This window comes from Leucoraja erinacea, chromosome 11, assembly GCF_028641065.1.
Source record: "Leucoraja erinacea ecotype New England chromosome 11, Leri_hhj_1, whole genome shotgun sequence".
Classification (NCBI taxonomy): Eukaryota; Metazoa; Chordata; class Chondrichthyes; order Rajiformes; family Rajidae; genus Leucoraja; species Leucoraja erinaceus.
The window spans coordinates 42,934,684-42,957,231 of NC_073387.1; the positions used below are offsets into that span (position 1 = coordinate 42,934,684).

The 22,548-nt window shown below is 41.0% G+C and overlaps 1 protein-coding gene across 5 annotated transcripts in view; it reads right to left on the bottom strand.

The window, feature by feature from the left end:
• Window positions 1–1,814: 1,814 nt before the first annotated feature.
• Window positions 1,815–22,548, bottom strand: part of nrg2a (neuregulin 2a) — a 564,112-nt gene continuing 543,378 nt past the window's right edge. For 3 of the 5 annotated variants that reach the window (XM_055643098.1, XM_055643096.1, XM_055643100.1), the window contains exons 6-10: window positions 18,138–18,240; window positions 17,825–17,948; window positions 13,093–13,220; window positions 7,290–7,508; window positions 1,815–3,623 (exon numbers count right to left, since the gene is read on the bottom strand). In XM_055643098.1, the coding sequence (XP_055499073.1) occupies window positions 2,975–3,623; window positions 7,290–7,508; window positions 13,093–13,220; window positions 17,825–17,948; window positions 18,138–18,240 (1,223 nt within the window). In that variant the 3' untranslated portion in view covers window positions 1,815–2,974. The remainder of the gene's footprint in view (window positions 3,624–7,289; window positions 7,509–13,092; window positions 13,221–17,824; window positions 17,949–18,137; window positions 18,241–22,548) is intronic. The other 2 variants (XM_055643101.1, XM_055643099.1) reach the window with 1 other exon arrangement.

The following is a 22,548-nucleotide window of genomic DNA, read 5'->3' on the forward strand; positions in this document are numbered from 1 at the left end:
CACACATGGTAATTGTCTTTTAAAATAATTCATGATAACAATTAAGTATTTGTGAGACATGTACCTTACTCTCTTCAAATAAAAGCAAATGCTGCTTTTGATTTTATGGGTAATGTTTTAACTATAGTGAAACAAATCAATTATAAAAGTTGGAATTGCTCAAGCTGGTCGGTTGGCTCTGCCATGCCTTTGCTGAAGGTGAATGCATTGTGGGGTTTTGGGAAAATGTTGAACATTGTATTAGAGTCATAGAGCCAGACAGTGTGGAAACAGGCCCACGCCGGCCAACATGTCCCAGCTACACTAGTCCCATCTGCTGCACATGGCCCATATCCATCCAAACCTGTCCTATCCATGTACCTGTCTACAATACAGTACAATTTATTTGTCATTTGGACCCCGTTGAGGTCCAAACGAAATGTCGTTTCTGCAGCCATACATTACAAAACGAAAAAGACCTGAGACACAACACAATTTACACATACATCCATCACATCGCTGTGATGGAAGGCAAAAAAAACTTATCTCTCCACTGCCCTCCCCCCCCCCCCCCACCGATGTCAGAGTCAAAGTCAAAGCCCCCGGCGGGCGATAGTGATTGTTCCCCGGCCATTTAAAGCCACGCCGGGTGATGCAACGTCGCGCACCGGCTCTTGGTATTAGAGCCCCGGCGGGCGCTTGCAAAGTCCCGCGGCCATTCCCGCGCAGGGCGGTGATGTAAGGCCCCACTCCAGGTGCTCTTCAACCACGCAACTCGGGCGGGAGAAGTCACCGCTGCGGAAGCCCCAAAAAGCGGTCTCCCACCATGGACCCGCGGGTTTCCGGTGTTGCCGTCCGCCAGACCCGCGGTTGTAGCCTCCGAATCTCCGGGGGTCGGGTCGCAGCAGCGCTCCACCACAGCTTCACCCGCTCCGGACTCGGCCAGCTCCGCGACGGTGAGTAGGACCACAGCTCCGCAACTGGAGCCCCAGGTCGTTCCTGTTGGAGGCCGCTCCACGTTGCAGCCCCAACGACAACGGAGACCCGACAAGAAAAGGTCGGGTCTCCCGTGCAGGGGAAAGATTTTAAAGTTACCCCCCCCCACCCACACCCCCCCACACACATACCCCGACAAAAAAAATAAATAAAAACTACATAGAAACGAGACAAAAATAATAAAAATACAGACGGACTGCAGAGGCCGCTGCTGACGAAAGTCGCGCCGCCCACCGATTTTTTTTCCCGTTGCGATAGTCCCTCCCTCAGCTACCTCCTCTGGCAGCGTTTTCCTTACACCCACCACACGTTGTGTGAAAAGGTTACCCCTCAGATTCCTATTAAATATTTTCCCCTTCACCTTTGTTCTCTGGTCCTCGATTTCCCCTACTCTGGGCAAGAGACTCTGTGCATCTACCCGGTCTATTCCTCTTATGATTTTATACACCTGTATAAGATCACCCCTCATCCTCCTGTGCTCCAAGGAATAGAGTCCCAGCCTACTCAACCTCCCTCGAGCTCAGATCCTCGAGACCTGGCAACATCCTCGTAAATCTTCTCTGCACCCTTTCCAACTTGACAACATCTTTCCTATAACACGGTGCCCAGAACTGAACACATTACTCTAAATGCGGCCCCACCAACATCTTATAACGCAGCATGACCTTCCTACTTCTATACTCAGACTGATGAAGGCCAATGTGCCAAATGTCTTTTGACCACCCTATCTACCTACGACTCCATCTTCAAGGTGTTGTTAGCACTACATTTGCTCAGTCCTGTGATTAAGGCAATACGCTACTTGGCATGCAGTGTTTTTACACAAGCATTGGGGTTCATTGAAAGTAAAGAATATAGGTTTTATTTCAAAATGGACAATGCTAATTCCATATTTCACAGCCCTGCATGGCAAACAGTTGAAATGTACCAATAAAAGATTTGCAGAACCCATAATAAACCTGCACTAAAAGGGACAATAAATGAAAAGTTATGCAGTTCATTTAAAAACATGTTAAATCTCTCATTCCTAGCTTCCCATGCATCAGTCCATTTGGAGTGGTAAAGACATGCAAAAACATGTTGCAAAAATTCCATCAAAAACAAATACCACAAAGTTGCTGCTTATTAATTTCCAGTTTCCAATCTGACCATTTTCTAATTACTGATACTTGAAAATAACGTTAAAATGAAGTGATTGATTTTTTTTTTTAGTTGTCAAATGGTGCATTTCTATTTTTCTGAAGAAAACTCATAAAGAAAACGAAATAACTGCAAATGTTGCAGACTCTTTAGTGATGTCTGAATGTTATGTCATGTAATGACCTTTGATTGTTTCTGCAACATAAAAATTCATTAGAATGGATGCAGGGAAAATGACTGTCATCTGGTGGCATGGTACCTTACCCTCAGTAAGTAATTTAATAGGCTGAGAAAGACTACAAGCATTAATCTAATCTTCATCAATTTCTTCTAAAGAGTAAAAAATATTTATTAATCTGTTAGGAGTCAGAAAAATAGATATTATATTCAGTCCTCCCAGTCAAACAAATTTAAGAATTGAGTTCAGCCAGAATGTTACGTGATGGTTTAGGAATCAGTACATAGACGGTACACAGATGGCTGTGTCCTAAACTCAAAGATATTATAACTGTCCAAATGTAACAGAGTCTGTGGTTAAAAAAAATAATGAAGGGCGTATAATTATAATGAGTCCAAGATAGAAACACTACAAAACTGAAACATCAGCAGGAAATCTGGTATCAGCATACAGCAAAAGGCACCACAATATTATTCTATTTATGATGTGAAAAATTGGCACACCATCATTGTTTTAACTGTAAATCATATTTTACATATAAATACATGTTTTCCCTATAAAAGACTTTCCTGTAGCTGTAAGACAACTTTGCTAAAATGAAAATAAAATGTTTAATTTAATTTTAGAATATTTGATAATTATATAAAATAAAATATTTTTACAGTTGCAGATCTATGGCATTTACACAGGGTGTGAATCTTGATTTGATTTTACACGCGTTGCACGGGTGTGCAAGTCCTCCCGTACATTGTGTCTATTGGATGAGTAAGTCCTGCTATCAGAAGGCCAGAATGCTGAAGCTGTTTCTGTGTTTGCTGCTGGAGGGTTCTGAGGGTTTAAGAAAGGTGTACGCTCTCCTATTTTCTCACCGTCAGAATCCACGTCAGAGCAGCAGCTTTCTGAGTTTGAATCACAGTCGCATTCAGCTCTGTGAGAAATGTGACCATTTGGTTTTGTTTTCCTCCATCTTCTGCTGCTGTTTGCCATTTTCTTTGGTTGATCATGTGCTGGGATATACTCTTGTGTTGTCTCGTATTCATCATCTTCTACCATTCTTGCTGGACTAGGGGGTAGACTCCCAAAGCTGTCGTGAAGATAGCTGCGGCGCTGTTTGTAGAGGTCGTGCTTCAGGTTGTCTTGATGGTGCTTGTGATATCTTCTCAACAAAGGCTGCTCGTCTTCTATCAAATAACCCACCACTGCTGGAGGCATTGACGTTGCATGGGTAGATCCCTGTGACGATACCTCGAAACCAGGTGCATATGAAGGGAGGGAGTAATGTAAATCAACAGGTGATAACCGGGCTGGCGTTGTGAGGGCAGACACATACCTAGAGAGAATATATAGTATCAGTACTTAAAATAATGCAATGTGGTTTCAATGGATACAATTTAGTTTCAAGGTACAGCGTGGAAATAGGCCCATTTGGCCCACACAAACCATCGATCACCCGTACACTAGTTCTATGTTATCCCACTTAATATCAATAGGAATTTCAATACCACTTAATGAGGTCCTGCTTCTCAATTTACATAAGCCAATTAACCAACAAACCTGCGCACATTTGGAATGTGGGAGGAAACCGGAGCACCCAGAGAAAACTCAGATGGTCGCAGGGAGAATGTACAAACTCCACACAGACAGCATCCGTAGTCGGGATTGAACCTGGGTCTCCAGTGCTGTGATGCAATTAAATCATTCTATGTTAATTAATCATGAGAAATTATTTCGCAAGGTGTTTTCCTTTAACCTGTGTCATTGTTAAGAAACTACCCCTTTAGAACTCTGATAGGTGCTCAGTCTACAGTAGTGAACGTGCACAGTGAACTTACATTCAATTTATCAATTCAAACGTATCCTTAACTATGAAGATAATATAGCTGCTTCCATAAGCTAGGGTACTGTCCAGTTCATGCCCCCCCCCCCCCCCCCCCCCCCCCCCCCCCCCCATTGCAGACATTGGACTTTACTAATGGAACTGGTATGTTAAACCACATGGAACTATATTCTGCATTCTGTATCTTCCCCATTGCTCCACCCATTATATGTGAGATGGACTTGTTTGCATTTATGTATGGTTTATCTGATCGGATAGCATACAAAACAAATAATTTCATTGTGCCTCGGTGCACGTGACAAAAATAACATTAAATGTAAGATTCTACATGCTCTCATCTGCAATTGTGCTTCAAAATCAGGTCCATGGCTACTAACATTTTACCAAACAACCAAGTGTACAAAGATGATAAACAGAGTTCGCAATATCCAGCAGAACCTGTCATTTTCCAATAAACTTGCTGACAAATGTATTTCACTGCCAGTTTCTTAGATGAGCAGCATATTTATTCAGTAAATATGCAGTATAACAGCTGACTGGCTTTCATATTTTCGAATATATATTGCTTTAAGTGTTGGAAAATGTGAATTAAGGATTGAATGTGAACTATGTTACTTTACATGTAATCTTGTGCTGCACTGGGAATTTGTAATCTTCTGATAGTCGAATATTAATAGAACTGTGTAAAAAAAAGTGTGGAAGATTAGGAGGAATCTTGCATTCAGGGACAATTAGACAGCATTGGAAACTTCTGGCTTCACTGAAAAGCAAGGGTGGTTCTTGTGTGATGTGGTAAATAGAAAAGTAGAGTATTATGTTTTGACAAACCAATCTAAATTAGGCTCCTGGAAAATAAATGAGCCAAATGATCAAAATATATGGGACACAGAAGCAGTTGGTATTGTAGACAGTGGAGATGTTTATCAAGACACGCATCAGACGAGTAGGGTCATTAATTCATGTCTTGGGGTGCAGGATTAGGAACCAATATGTGAAAAATACATATAACAAAAACGCAACAATAATAATTAATTCTGTCCATTGGTTATACTTAATCACCGTGGAAACTGCAGGTTCTTGGTTAACACACTGGAAAAAATGTATTTCTCTGCCAATTTCTCAAATAATAAAATGTACTTAAAAAAAAAAAATGTTGCATAACATCAGATTGATTTCAATCAAAAATGTACAGGTTCCAATGTTTAACAACAAAATCGAGCACTTGGAGTATGCACTTAATAGCAATTTTAATTTGGTATGTAGAAGTATCTTAGTTTCATAGAAAAGCTTTTAAAAAAAAAAAAAACATTTCGACAGAGTAAATATACAAGTTTGTGTGTTCCAGGAGTCCAGCTGCAGTCTGTTTGTCACAATGTATTGCCTCCCACTCTATAGCAACCTGGTGGGAGGAAGAGTCTTCAATACGTAGGGCTTTGGAAGTTATTCATTTATTGTTTAGTGGGGGAAGAACTGCAATCCTTCACTTCTATTGAGCCGAATATTTTCCTGCCACTGAGATCCTGTGTTAAGAGATTAACTGCATAACCTTGCAGCATTACAACACCGGAGACCGGCGTTCAATCCTGACTATGGCTACTGTCTGTACGGAGTTTGTACATTCTCCCATGGGTTTCCTCCGGATGTTCCGGTTTCCTCCTATATTCAAAAGATATGTGGGTTTGTAGGTTAATTGGCTTCTGTAAATTTTCCCTGGTGTGTAGGATAGAACTAGTGCATGGGTGATTGATAGTCGGCGTGGACTCGGTGGGTCAAGGGACCTGTTTCCATGCTGTATCTCTAAACTAAATCTCACCAACAGCTGGTGGGAATGTGGGGAGCAAAACACAACTTGGTCATTTTATGCGAGAATTACTACTTCTGATATTAGCGTATGTAACTGGGGAGACCAGGTTTAAATTTCTGGTGGAATACAACCAACTGAAGATATTCTGCCTGGCCTTTCTATGGTTGATCGGACAGGATCAGGCAGATCCTTTCATAGAGTTCCAGCCCAGATAAACCATGTCCTAATCCTACTAACTGTAAGGCCATTTCAGTACATTTCCACTACAATTAAGTCATAGAGTGTGGAAACAAGCTCTTCGGCCCAAATTGACTACACCTGCCATCGTCCCATCTACACTAGTCCCACCTGTCTGCGTTTGGCACATATCCCTGTAAACCTGTCCTATGCATATACCTGTCTAATTGTTTCTTAAACGTTGCAATAGTCCCTGCCTCAACTACCTCCTCTGGCAGTGGAGTAGAAAGGTTCACCTGCATCTCCTCCAACCTCATCTACTGCATCCGCTGCTCTAGATGTCAGCTGATTTACATCGGGGAGACTAAGCATAGGTTGGGCGATCGTTTCGCCGAACACCTCCGCTCAGTCTGCAATAACCAACCTGATCTCCCGGTGGCTCAGCACTTCAACTCCCCCTCCCATTCCCAATCCGACCTCTCTGTCCTGGGTCTCCTCCATTGCCAGAGTGAGTAACAGCGGAAATTGGAGGAACAGCACCTCATATTCCGCCTGGGGACCTTGCGTCCGGATGGCATTAACATTGAATTCTCCCAATTTTGCTAGCCCTTCCTGTCTCCTCCCCTTCCTTAACCCTCGAGCTGTCTCCTCCCACCCTCCCATCCGCCCGCCCTCGGGCTCCTCCTCCTCCCCTTTTCCTTCCTTCTCCCCCCCCACCCCCCATCAGTCTGAAGAAGGGTTTCGGCCCGAAACGTCGCCTATTTCCTTCGCTCCATAGATGCTGCTGCACCCGCTGAGTTTCTCCAGTAATTTTGTGTACCTACCTCCTCTGGCAGCTTGTTCCATACACTCATACACCTTTGTGTTGAAAAAGTTACCCCTCAGATTCTTAATAAATCTTTCCCCTTCACCTTAAACCTATGTCCTGTGGTTCTCGATTCTGCTACTCTGGGCAAGAGTCTCTGTGCATCTACCCGAGCTATTCCTCTCATGATTTTATACACCTCTATAAGATCACCCCTCAATCCTCCTGCGCTCTAAGGAATAGAGACCCAGCCTGCTCAACCTCTCCCTATAGCTCAGACTCTTGTTGGAATCGGTCAAGTTAAGGACTAATTGTGACTCAAGTAAATATATACAAAGAACACAATTTCATTTGCAAAATGGTTAATTTATACCTGTCGCTGTGAGGTGAGTCTCTGAGAGAATCCACTGAGTCTCTGCAATGGAAGATTGGGTGTCTTGTGTCCTGATAACCACAAACTGCACTTAATCTGCCTTGTGCATCCATGGGACTGTTACATTTGCTTGTTTCCAAAGACGAGGTCATCATACCCGAATGCATTTCTGAAGTAACACTGTCAGATTGCTCTACGCCCCATGAATTGTTTCCATTTCTATGGAAAAAGTCACATTAAAGTGTGAGACAATTGAAAAGTACTGGTAGACATTTAAGGAAAATATTTCTTAATTCTGAACAAAAATATATTTCGTTGAGAAATACAAGCTCCATGATAAGATTAATCCATCTTGGCTCGGTTAGGGATGTTTTTTTACATTCAAGGGAAGGCAACCATTGTTGCAAAGTAAGGGATAGGCCAGAAGATTGAGAACTTTTAAGAGAAGCAAAGGATGGCTAGAAAGATAATAACAAAGGCGAAAATAGTCTGAGGGGAAAAAAAGTAGTATATAGAAAAAAATAAATATAGACATAGACAGTAAGAGCTTCTAAATGTACATGAAAGGAAGAGAAAAAACTTAAGTAAATGGTTTTGAGATACAGCACGGAAATAGGCCCTTCGGTCCACCAAGTTCACGCTGACCAACGATCCCCGCATTCTAACATTATCCTACGCACTAGGGGCAATTTACTATTTTATTTCCCAAAGCCAATTAGCCTACAAAACTGTACGTCTTTGGAGTATGGGTGGAAACCGGAGCACCTGGAGAAAACCCACGCAGGTCACGGGGACAACATACAAACTTCGTTCAGACAACACCCATAGTTGGAATTGAAACCGGGTTTCTGCAGTAAGGCAGCAACTCTACCACCCAAGTAAATGGTGTGTAAATGATAGTAAATATTCACTATCTAGGGCTTATGCTGACCTCAAATCTTTGGTACAGCAGCAGAAGCTGACCTTGGTTCAAATGGCTTATTGTTAATTAAGGTAAGCTTCTGACCAGTACACTTTGCCCAACATCCTGACGTTGCCAAGAGAAACAAGACCGACCATGATGTCCTTAAGAGTATGACCGTCCTGTTCCACAAACTGAAAAGAGGGACGGGACAGTAACCTTATCAAGATTGAGATAAGACTCACGCTGACCAGGTTGCTTCGCGCGGTCAACTTGGCTTTATCAATCATTAGTTGCAACTATTTAATTAATATATAATTATTAGAAAAACTGTATTAATGTTAGAATACAGGAAGTGCTCTAGGAGTTGCCGAGAAAAGACACAGAATGCAATCCTGAGCCTTTATCCTTGACGGAAAATTTGTTCACCTGCAACTCATTGGTAAGTTGTTCTTGTCTTGTAAGAATTTTACTTGTGTTGTGGAAATCCTTTGTAAATTATAACCTCTGCAGAAATTACTCCTCGGAATTAAATATGCTGTATTTTAAAATATAACTGTGTTTGGTTAGCTGGGTGTATTTCCACCTTGGTTGGGAGGGAGACCCACTGCCAGAAGGAGTGATTATTGACAGCTAAACCCATTCAGAAAATACACCAAGGTAGTCTTTGAAATACAAGTTAAGTCAGTGTTTCTGGAAAACATGGATAGGTGACGTTTAAGGTCTGAATTGGGTCCTAAGCATCCAGACCCAAAACGTCACCTATCCATGTTCTCCAGAAATGCTGCCTGACCTGTTGAGTTAATACAGCATTTTCACTTTTTTTCTCGAATAAGCTTTTTTTCCATCCCAAATATGATCTTCCATTTTCAAAACGATCCAGAGCTCAGGAAGGATTCACACAATGTTGAAACACTGTGTTGAAACACATCTGTCTCTGACAATGATTGTAATTTTACTTTCAATATTTACACGTTATTTGTGCTCCAACACATTTTGTAATTTTTGGTCGTGTTGCAAAATTTGTGGGAGCACATTAACAGTTGCATATTACGCATGCCACAAATTAGAATGTCCCAATAATGTAATCTTGAAGAAACTGCAAGATATTTGTCTCATGTTACTTATGGAAACGTGCCCAGGACAGTAACACTCAGCTGTTAAGAAAAGGACTTAATTTATTGTGGGTATTGATATTTCTGAATTACAGCCAACTGGAACTACATATCAATTGTCATAATGTTAAACTGAAGGGAACCATGAGTATCAAATATGATTTGTGCACAGTCAATTTTGCATTATGTCATTTAAAATCTTTTATATTATGTGAATTGCTTTACAACTGTGCACTTGACAAATTCTATTTGATTAATATGAGCATTCACATTTCTCAGCATTTTTAAAGAGCTACTAAAAATAATCACTAAAATGCATTGCTTTAAAATTTGTAATTTTGGAGTAACGTTGGAAAATCAATATTAATCTCAATGTATTTGCATTTAACCCTCATCAAGAGTTAATAATCCACTGAAATTCAACTAAGGAGGACAATTCTCAGTTGGCAATGACTAAACACCAGGTAGAAAATGAACTAATTTTGCTTTACAAGTGCCAGGAAGAGAAATGCTGGGAAGCTTTCAGTATTGGAAGATAGTCTTCAAGATACAAGTCAGTGGCAGATGTGGTTAGCTGGTTTAAGATTGGAGAAGTGTAATGAATTAAAGAAAAACATGAAGGTAACACACAAATAGTATAATAAATCCAAAGCACAGTCATTGTATTTGCAAAATCAGAGTGTGTTATCATTGAAAAACATTAGGAAAATTGCACAAGAGCACAGCAGCATGAGAAATAGGTACAGGGTTTAGAGCTTATTTCCCCTTTCAATCAGATAATGAAGGAACATCCCCACTATCGTGCCATTTCCATTGATTCCTCTCCTGTGCACAGATCCATTTTCCATCAGTAGTTTTATTAAATATGCATCTGCAGCACAGCAGTTATCTGGGTTGCAGGATTTCCTCACAACAGTCCGAACTGGGCAATTATTTATCCCAGTCATTGCTGCAACAAAGGTCCTTGTGGTACAAGTTGTTTAAGCCGCATGATGCCAATTTGGCTGGAAATTTGAGCCACAACACTGACCATCCATCATATTCAGGGAGGCGGAGGCTCCATTGACACACGGCTGCATTAGGAATTTCAGAACGCAGCCAAATCATGAAATAAATATTTGTTTGATGTTGATTTGATGAGAGGGCAGCCAAAAAGGACCTTGAGGATTCATCTTTGTAACAAAATCACCAGTTCTTGGCAGCAAGAAAAAATTCAGCCTTTGCACCTATCATCCTAAAGTAGACGGGACAGGTTATCCTGTTAAGGAGGCATATTATGAAACATAGATAGACACAAAAAGCAGGAGTAACCTAGCGGAATAGGTGACCCAGTAGAAGGGTCTCAGCCCGAAACGTCACCTATTCCTTTTCTCCAGAGATACTGCCTGACCCGCTGAGCTGCACCAGCTTTTTGTGTCTATCTTTGTTTTAATATGATAGCAGAGGGGATGTCAAAGCCAAAGGAATGATGCAGACGAGGTTCATTGGAATGCTAACCGTGATGAGGAACTTGGTTTAAATGGAGAATTTAGGGACCTGTCGTTCAGCTTAAGGGAAAAATAAATTGTTTGCACATTGTTTGCAGAACTGAGAAACCTGAGACTCCAGGATTGGCAGAAGAGGAGATTAATGCATGGGTTTTTTCTGATAGTCAACAGTCAAGGAAGATATGATAATACATAATGTTTTATGCACCACCATTCTTAACCAAATTATGTCAGTCCCATGTGTGCCTTTCCCTGTCAGAGTGACCCCACCCATTACTGACATAGCAACATAGAAACATAGGAAGATAGGCCATTCTGCACTTCGAGCCAGCACTGTCATTCAATATGATCATGGCTGATCATCCAGAATCAGTACCCTGTTCCTGCTTTCTCCCCATAATCCCTTGATTGTTAGCCCTATGAGTTATATCTAACTCTCTCTTGAATACATCCAGTGAATTGGCCTCCACTGCCTTCTGTGGCAGATAATTCCACAGATTCACAACTCCCTGGCTGAAAAAGTTTTCAATGCTACTGTGTGTCATCTCGAACATATCCATGTCCAGAGAGCTGGCCTTCTCCCAGCATTGTCTTTCCATGAGTGGTAGCAGTGGGGCTTGGCTAGTTGGCAGGCAACAGCAAGAGTGGCACAGTAGTGCAGGGGTAGAATTGCTGCATTACAGCACGTTTGATCCTGACCATGGGTGCTGCCTGTATGGAGCTTGTATGTTTCTTCCGGGTGCTCCAGTTTCCTCCCACACTCAAGTCAGGTCTGTTGGTCAACTTGGCTTCGATAAAATTGTAATTTTTCCCTAGTGTGTAGGATAGTGTAAGTCCATGGGGTGATTGCTTGCCGGTGTGGACAGTCGGCTGAAGGGCCTGTTCCCAAGCTGTATCTGTAAAGTTTAAAGTCTACAGCAAGAATACACTGAGTAGAAGGCTGTCCATCTAATTTGCCTAGTAATGACTCTGCCAAAGTCCCACCAGAGTCCTCTGGAGAGGAACTTGTGTATAATCTTGCTCACTGAGGGATTGGGAACTAGAGGTCGCCTTGCTACTGTGGTGGTTCCAAGCCACTTGTATCTGGTCACTCACTGCATGCAAACCTTGCTGAACATAGTGTCATGATCTGAGAGGGGTTTTCAAATAAAAATGTCTGGTTGTCTTCATTCACAGTCTGTGCTCGGAAGCGGCCACCTAACAAAATGACACTGGCCATCTAAAAGTATAAAGGCACAAGGGCAGGGTGACAGCTAGTGAGAGAGCCACGCTTACACCACCTGCGAAACAGAGAGGTCTGTGGGAGAAAAATGCATTGTGTATGAGCAAGTAAGAGTGATACGCTTACACCAGCTACAAATCAGAGAAATTTGGGGAGAAAAGTGCAGTCAGGTGTAAGAGGATAGAATCTGAGCAAACAGTGTCTCCACAAATTGCACCCTACACAACTGCTGACCATTTATTGAAGGCCAGAACTCCGATCTCCAGCAGACTGATCTTATCTTCAAAGCTACTCAGTTTTCCAAACATGTTGCAACTCCAGAAAGCTCTTCATCTCCCTCTCTCATGCAAGGGAAGGGATAGGTACCTGCAGAAATGTGGTGTGAGAGGTGTCCAGCTCCATCTGTGCAGTGCACTGGAGGACTTCCTGGCACCTTGTAGATTAAGGACCTTACTTCTCATCTTGACATAGACCAGTTCCTCCAAAGTCAAAGCAGAAATTACAAGCTGTCAAAGCCTCTCAAATGACTTGCAACTGCATTTTCAGCCCCAAGGTACCTAACAGTTACTGGCTGTTGGATATTGTGATTGCCAGCAATTCATATATTTGGATATGTATATGAATTATATGTCTGGTTGAACAGTGAATGAATTCTGGTTGAACAGTGAAATCATTGTGAAAAGGGCAGCACTGTAGTGCAGCTGGTAGAACTGCTCCCTCATTGAGCCAGAGACAGGGGTTCGACCCTAACCTCGGGTGCTGCCTGTGGAGTTTGCACCTTCTCCATGTGACTACATGTGTTTCCTCAGGGTGCTCTGGTTTCCTCCCACATCTCCCATACACTTGGATTGTAGATTAATTGGCCTCCGTAAATTGCCCTCAGTGGAGTGTTGCTAAAGTGAGATAACATAGATGAATGGGTGATTGATGGTTGGCATGGGGTCAGCGGCCAAAGGGCCTATTACCATGCTGTATCTCCCAAACACTCAAAAAAAAAGGTGATGATCATAGCACAAAGAGATTAGCAAGTAATGGATAGTACAGGTTTTTGCTGGTTATTATCTAGTTAGTTAATTACCTATGACTGGATGTGTGTGTAGTTGTAGAAGAGTGATGAGATGTGGAAGATGGCTGGCTTGCAGAAAATGACGTTTCCGTTTCATGCCGTCTCACATGTTCAGAGACCGGAACATTTTTTGAAATGTACTGTATGAGGAAAAGAGAAATAAACATCTTCAGAGTTAATCAGTAGGTCTCAAAAATACCAACATCCACATTGTTCAACCCATAATCTTAGCACTTAGTTAGCCAACAAAACCATTGTCAATTACTGGAACACACAAAAATCAAAGTTGTTAACATTCAAAACCTTTTTTTATAACATGATTTGAATAATGTAATAGGTTCCTTTTGGTGAATTTCACAACAACAACCTTGAATCCTTGTACACTCTTTGTTGTTAACAGATACATTCACAAGATGATTCCCAAATATGTGACGTAGTGGGGGAGGAGGCAATATTTTCATCTGAACCAGGTGTGTCAAAATTATAAGCGCATTAATATTAGAATGATTAAATAATTTTGATACCTACAACACATGAACACTGTTCCCATAGAGTAGGAAGAAGGGGTTCACCAGGATGTTGCCTGAATTGGAAAAGTTTAGTTACAAGGAGAGATTGGATGGGCTTTTTTCTCTGGAGCAAAGGACACCAAAGTGTGTCTGGGTAGAGGTGTAAAAAATGATGAACGTCTTAGAGTCATGCAGCATGGAAACAGGCTCTTCAGCCCAACTTGTCCATCCTGACTACGATGCCCATCTAATATAGTCCCATTTGGTTGTGTTTGACCTGTATCCCTCTAAACATTTCCTATCCATATTTGACCCATATACCTCGATACCTTTCCGATCCATAGGAAAGGTCAAAGATAGGATAGATAGTCAAAAACTATTTCCATCCAGGGGTATCAAAAGCAAACAGGCATAGCGTTAAAATGAGATGCATAGGTTTTAGAGGGAATATAGGAGGGGATAGTCTTTCACACGAGTTGTTCACATCCGGAACACAAGATGGTGGAGACAGATGTTATGTCTGAGAGGCATTTAGACAGGCACTTAAATTGCCAAGGCATAGAAGGATACGGATCAAATGCAGGCAAATGGGATTAGTATAGATTGGCAAGACAGATGGCATGCACATAGTGGGCTGAAGAGGCCTTGTTTTGTGCTGGATGACTATAACTCTGTACCCTTCGATGACAATGGCATTAATCGCTTCACGATTTAAATAAAAAGTAAATACCAGTTATGCCTTTACATTTGTATTAACATTTATAGAAAACTTATTTTTAGTTGATGTTGGGTTAAAATTCATTTCACCTTAACCCTTCAAGGCAATCCTTGTTTACTGTTATTGATGTTGGGTTGTTACAAACCAGAAATGCGAGACACTTGTAGCTACAGTCTCACCAATATACCGAGCAGCGGCATCACAGAAACTTGGCATCCTCATCCTTTCAACATAGCACTGACCCTATTTTTTAAACGTACAAGTAAGGGTTATGTCTCCTCCTTTGTCCAGTATTTAACCAAAGTTTTTAACAATTCACTAGATCTTGAACCATGCAGGGCTTTCAGAATGTGAATTTGGTTCCTGGTTGGTACGATGCTGTAAGCACTGCCAACTGAAGTGATTGCTACAAGGTTTAATAGATTACTGGGCACAGATTGGGTGTTGGTAACATGCCCTTCATTTACTTGAGGAGACTGCGACCAAAGCTGTATAGTATGATGATTAAAAAAAATGGACCAAGATGCTAATCATTGCTACAATTTCCCGTTAATTACTCATATTTTAGACTATGTCTAATCCTGTTGCTGTGTCCAAGTCCTCGAGTTTTCCGCAAAATGAAATACAAATTTAGAGGCATAACTGTTTGTTTTTTGTTTTTTTTTTTTTTTGCATCAGGCAGCCATTAGTGTCTGTTTACAAATGCCAGTTATACATAAGCAATTGGCTATGTAATGAGAGTTTGCATAATTTTCAGATTTACACAGTTTGCACTCCTTTCTAATTACATATCCTGTTTAAAGTATCAAGAACCACATTAATTCCTCAATCAGGAAAGGCAATCTAGTGTATTTCTCCTGACTAAAATACAGGGCTCATTACTCCATCTTTTGCCTGAAGCTGGACAATAAAATGTGTTTTGAATTTGGAATTATACTATATTCAGCACATTAATACTTTAGGAAATTCTGTATGGCAACATTCAACATAATTCTGGCTGATTGTTCGTCTTCACTGATTTAACTTCAGTGGTCTAGGCAGATATTAACTAAGATAATTTGCTGGATTCTTGGGACACCATTTATGAGGGATTGTAGCATGGGTGATTAGGTCCAATATTTACATTGTGCCAAACTTTTGAGACAGTCATAAGGTTCTCCCAAAAGAGTTCAACAACTTAGCCCTCTCCACATTACTATGAAACTATCACTGTGTTTGCTGAATCACAGCCACTTACATTAATGGGAAGGTATTGATTATATGTAGCAATTTTGATGACATACAGCAATTAAAATTGGAAGATGCCCTCAAGCAATATCCAAATGGGCATCATAACATTATCTGAATTCTAAATTTTATTGATCAGATTAGCAAAAGCAGAACTCACATTCCTGAAAGTAGAACACTTGCAAATATTACTTAAGCTTCTAGAAAATGACAATAGTAATTGAGAAAAACTGTAATCCTTGAAACACTTTAAATTACTTGTTTGATTGACTGTTTCCAACACTGCTTTGATCAAGTGGAAGTAAAGAGGTGTTTCCACTGGTGGGAGAGTCCAGGGCTAGAGGTCACAGTTCAGAATTAAAGGATGTTCCTTTAGGAAGGGGATGCAACAGTCAGAGGGTGGTGAATCTGTGGAATTCGTTGCCACAGAAGGCTGTGGAGACTGTCAATGGATATTTTTAAGGCAGAGATAGAAAGATTCCTTATTAGTACAGGGATTATGGGGAGAAGGCAGGAGTACAGGGTTAAGAGGGAAAGATAGATCAGCCATGATTGAATGGTGAAGTTACTTGATGGGACGAATGGTCTATTTCTGCTCCTATCACTTATGAACTTATGCTTCTAATATTGAATTTTATCACCTGTCACAAATGAGATACAAAACTCTTAGGTTTTGCATTATTTCTCCAACATGTTAGTTCCTGACTTTCCAATGACCGTACCCCCATCACCACCACCCTCCTGATGTGGCACTATACCTAATGAAGCACATTGTATTTTCTTTTGTGAATTAGCCTCCGGAGGATAAAGTAACACTGATTTATGCCATTTCATGCCAATGACACTGAGGTTAGTTTATTGTCATGTCTACAGTGAAAAGCTGTTGTTGCGTGCTAACCAGTCAGTGGCAAGACTATACATGATTACAATAAAGCCATCCACGGTGTATAAATACATGATAATGGGAATAATGTGCATAATGGTTAGTGCAAAATAAAGTCCAGTAAGGTCTGATCAAAGATAGTCCGAGGGTCTCCAATGAGGTAGATAGTAGCTCAGGACTGCTCTCTAGTTGTTGGTAGGATTTCAATTGCCCGATAAAAACTGAGAAGAAACTGTCCTGAATCTGGTGGTGTGCATTTTCACGTTTCTGTACCTCTTGTCTGATGGGAGAGGGGAGAAGAGGGAGTGATCAGGGTGAGACGGGTTCAAAGCAGCCTGAGGTGCAAATGGAGTCAATGGAAGGGAAATTGGTTTGTGTGATGGTCTGGGCTGTTTCCACAATTCACTGCAATTTCTTGCGGTCTTGAATGGAGCTTTTCCAAACCAAGCTGTGATGCACCCTATTGGAGAGATATTGGCACAAAATGACATAAATAACCAGCATTGTTCATGACTTGGCTGCACAGTCACCAGATGAACTGTTACCATGAAAAACGCTTTTTGTATGTACACTTTCATCAGTTCATAAGTGATAGGAGCAGAATTAAGCCATTCGGCCCATCAAGTTTACACCGCCATTCAATCATGGCAATCAATCTTTCCCTCTTAACCCCATTCTCCTGCCTTCTCCCCATAACCCCTGACACCCGTACTAATCAAGAATCTATCTACCTCTGCCTTAAATATATCCATTGACGGCCTTCACGGCCTTCTATGGCAATGAATTCCACAGATTCACCACCCTCTGACTAAATGCCGGTCCCAGCAGCATGCGCCTGCATACGGCAAGCGGGACCTAACGTGGTCGCTTTAGCCGTACGGCCTCGCGGGGCTGGTCCCACTTCGATCGCGGGAGCCGTATGAAGTTGCGCGGAGCTGGTCCCAACATCGCGCGGGGCTCCGAAAAACTGAACGTGTTCAAAAATTCCGCGCGGCAACAGCCTGCCGGCGCGCAGCCACATCGACGCCGTACGCACCACCTCGATGCCATACGCCCGTCCAACTTCGCTCGAACTTCACGTCACTCACTCGACCTCCTTGCGTACGGCGTCGAGGCAGCTGCGGGCTTTAGGTCGCGTTTGCCGCATGGAGTCGCATGTTCGTGGGACAGGCCCTTAAAGAAATTCCTCCTCATCTCCTTCCCAAAGGAACGTCCTTTAATTCTAAGGCTATACCCTCCGGTCCTCGACTCTCCCACTAGTGGAAACATCCTCTCCACATCCACTCGATCCAGGCTTTTCACTATTCACTTTTAAGCCAAATGCTGAAGGATAACTAGAATTAACATTAAATAACCTTTACAAACACATTTACTTTCTTAAATCAGTTTAGAAATGGAAGGACGTACGTCGACCATTTGAATATCCTCTGGGAGAGGGCCAGGGTGGTTGGGACCATTAGCCAGGTTTCGATTTTGATGATCTACACAAAGATTTTGCCTTAAATGGCTGTGCATTTTTTTTCTTTGTTTTCTATAAAAGAACAATAAATTGAGCACGTTATATACAATGGTTGATAGTGACATAATGATAAATTTCAACATCCGAATGAAAATATATTTACTAACTCTATTTGAAAAATACATATTACTGTATTTTGCAATAGTGCAGAAACAACTTTGCTGGCAACTACAATGTTAATGCAAGGTTTAAAGAACTCACTTTGTTTTGCAATATGCCACTACACACACAATTCCAACTACAAGAAGTGCAACACAAATGCCAGTAATGGTCAAGACTCTCTTTTGATACAATTCTTCAGCTTCTGTTGACAAAAACACAGAATACAAAAGGGTTAAACATCGTATTTGAAATGAACCACAAATCACCACCCAATTTACTTCCGTCACCAGATGCATTTGAATAGCCTTCTCTGGAGCAATTCTCATCTTAATTCCAAATGCAGAAATATATTTGCAAATATAATAAAGTGTAATGTTACAAAATAGCTAGCAATAAGCTGAAGGAAATATCCATCAGAGTCACAATCAACGCTCTTGAACACACTTAGAACAGACTGCGGACCTTCATTATAAGCCGCATATAAAGCAAAAGTGTTTAAAATATGCAGTCAAATTAAAAAAAAAGACACCATATGAAGGTATTATTCTTCAACTTTCAAAGGAGAAAAAGTTATTCTGAATGAAATTTACATTTTTGTTTATCAGAATTGCTTTCAGTTGTTAATTGAAAGACATTTTCTGTGGCCTACCAAATATAGAGGCGGAAAATTGACAATAGGTAGAGTAGCTAACTGGTGTGTCAACTTCAGCAAAGGAAATATAGAAGAAGTAAAAAAGACAACAGAAAAATGGGAGACAAAAATGTGTTTTAGTACAAATATCTAGTAACAGGGTGCAGGGGGTGGGGGAGGGGAGGAATGGAAGGGTAGGAAGTGAGGAAGTCAATAGCCTAGCATAGCATGCTTGTTACTGAAGAAGAGAATGGGACAATCGGGGATTAAATATGCAAGCAGACTGTGAAGGGATGCTTCAGACTAAAAACAAATGGTGTCCTGTCAAGGCATGGGAGTTGGAGTTTGTTTTGTGATTAGTAATTAAAATGTCAGCAGCACTCATTTTGCTGAAGGTGAGAGAAATGAATAGGCACTTGAGTTATTAATGTCTTGCTATAATCCTCTTGCACTTAATATTGGCAAACATTAAGTGGCAGTAATGACATCATATTTTTCACGTTCAGAACAAAGGGTTAATCGGCGTACACAAGTGAGTCTTGAAATCTGAGAACAGTTGCGCAATTTTACCTTGGACAAAAACGAACGTTAACAAAGTGACAATTGGAACAAGTTTAAGAAACTGTTTAATTTTCCCCCAATAAATAAGCTTCATTTACTTTAGCTTGGATTTTTTTTTTTCCTTAGCTGGGCCCGTTTCAAATTTTTTAACTGTATGCCATAAAAATTGTTTATATTAGCTGCAACTTCAGCAAAAAACATTATGACCTGCAGCCTTGCTTGATTTACTGTTAAATCAACTTTGTTATAAACCAAGTTTGGAGTTCAAAGAATGGGTCTTCCAGTGTAAATATCAGCTTCACTTATTGAGAAGCTAACAAATGACACAAGTTTACGCACATCTGGAGCTAACATGAAATTTATAGGTCAAACAATTAAGCAGCAATTTTATGCTGTCTATTTACAGCAGTTATAAATCTGGCTAAAGTTCTGCTGTGCCAGCTGCAGCTCATCTCTAGTCAAAAAGAGTGCTGCTATAGAAAAGCTTGGCTTATCTGTAGCTCAATGTCATCATTAGATACTGGACTCCTTTATTTTGGTAATGGATGGATTAGTACCACTGGCCAGCTGCAGTCAGATCATCCCTTCAAAGCAAAAGAAGTTGCTAGAAATCCAAGGCAGCTTTTTTTTTTTAAATTTGCAGATTAAAATGAATGGTTTTCCATACCCATGAATTCAAATCCAAGATGCTCTGCCAATGCAGAAAGTTGACAAAAAAGAAAGAAAAAAAGGAGAACAGTTTCAGAGAAGAATATTTAAAACATACCAGAAAGTATACACGTCATGTGGTTAACTTGAACTTTGGTACAGACACATGGCAGGTGTAACATTTAAATGGTGCTTGTGGAAGCGTATCCATCTTGGGCACAGGGCACTACTATTACAGGCAAAACTTTTACACATGCAAAACAAGACAGAAATGGGCGGAATACAGTTAATTGCAAATGAGAACTTCCTTTTATAATTCTAAGTATCAACGTATGAAAGACCTGAGGTGGCTCTTTAAAAGACAGTTATTACCTGAGACATTACGTAAGACTTAATAGAGAGTTAACATTACCTAAACAGCGTAAATACTATTTTCAAATGGACTAACGTTAAGTGCACTACATTGAAAGGAATTTAAAAAAATTTGAGTTCAAATTCATTTAGTTTTATATTGCTCGCTCATGGAAAAAAAATCTTATTTATTATTGCAGGTGGTATTAATGTGTAAAAGAAAACTAAAAATATTTAATTATCCCTTGCATTTTTCATTGGTTTCTTTGGAAATTATTGCGCTTCCCCTCCCTTCCTGGAGGCATCATTGTCTGGTTTGTATAGAATTCTGTTAATCTAACCACCTATTTCTCCTTGACTCCAACTTATTAATTCCTGAACCATGAATCCGATTGTGGTCAGGACATTTGACTTTGAAAGTATCACGACTGATGCTTTCATTGCTAGCCCTTAATATCCATTTTACTGGCATATTGCAAAGATCAGGACCAGTCCAAGTTTGAATTTTTTAGGCTAAAGATACTGGTCAGTTGTTGCATTACATCCATGTTTGGATGGAATCAACATTTCAGCTGAGACTGAGGACTGATCAACAGAGCTTCCTGTTGTTTATGATTACATTTCTTGATAGTTAAATTCTAGGAACTTCCTATTTGGAATGTTGATTGTTTAAAGTTACATTGCGATTTAGAGTAAATCATTTCCCTGAATGTGCTCTAAATTATCAGCTGATTTATTATGACATGCAAACCACCAAAGTAGTTAAGTACATTGGAGATTTATGGAATAGAGTTACATTAATAACTTTGAAAAAGTTTGCATGCAAATTTCCCTGTGGAGAGGATATCCCTTTCTAACTTCACTTGCGCTGGTGAGTGTTCAAAGGTCGCCCTCTCTAAGTTCATCTGGTAAGCAAGTCCTAATCAATGGAAGTATCCAGAGACTCGGAAACAAAGCAGAGCCTAACTTGGAGTAACAGAAAGAGATAGAAGGATGTAATTTGTTTGTTCGAGATAATAGTCTTCTGCAGGTAATGTGATTGTGAGTGTAGTGTGTGCATGCTTATTCTCACCCTGTGAAATTGGGCAGTGCTATAGAATAACTACTGTTGTCCAGTAGGTTTACTAGGAGCCCCAGCTAACTATGATCTAGAACAAGCAAGATGATCATAACTTCCAGCAACTTAACCATATCAAGGCCCCTTCCAATTTACTTAAGCGAGTCCAAGTATCATAGTTCTTCTGGCTTTAAAGTTGATTGTTCGTGATGAAGTTGGAGCTGATGTCATTGCGATGACCATGCCTGGAGATTATAGCTTAAAGTATTTGACCATTGCGATGAATGTTGCCTCTTGCTAATTAAAATGAGGTGATCTTCATAGAAAACATAGAACATAGGTGCAGGAGTAGGCCATTCGGCCCTTCGAGCCTGCACCGCCATTCAATATGATCATGGCTGATCATCCAACTCAGTATCCCGTGCCTGCCTTCTCTCCATACCCCCTGATCCCTTTAGCTACAAGGGCCACATCTAACTCCCTCTTAAATATAGCCAATGAACTGGCCTCAACTACCTTCTGTGGCAGAGAATTCCACAGATTCTCCACTCTCTGTGTGAAAAATGTTTTTCTCATCTCGGTTTTAAAGGATTTCCCCTCTATTCGTAAGCTGTAACCCCTTGTCCTGGACTTCCCCAACATCGGGAACAATCTTCCTGCATCTAGCCTGTCCAACCACTTCATAGTAGTCACTCGAGGCTATCACAACCAGGAACAGAAGGAGAAACGTCTCATGGAGGTCCTGGCTAGAGTTGGATGCAGCAGGTAAACGATTTTCGCACAGACTGCAAGCTTCTCAGAGGGATAGCAGGTGGGAAACTCCACTCGCATGGCTCTTCAGTGTCCACATGACCACCTGCAGAAGCCATGACCCTCAAAATGTCCTCCAACAAAAAAAAAAATCAACAACACGTATCCAGGAAGCTTGCATGAAGCTCACCATATCCTGGCTGCTGCTCTAAACAGGTAGATACCCCTGGACACCTGATTACACTGAAGAGCAAATTTATTATTGCCGTCATGGAGCCAATAGGTGTTTAGTCAAGGTGGCATTAGTCCGTAAAAGCAGTTGTTCTGCCAGGTCTAAAGAGAGACATCCTGAAGCAGCCTCTCGTAAAATTCTCTCTCTTCAGTATTGCCTGCTATTTCCTGCACTACTTGACAAGTGTAAAGGAAGGGCCATTGCCAGTTATAGTGGGAGGTAGTGGTTCAGTATGTTGCTCTTTACACTAATGCCCATACATATGAGGACATTATGTTTA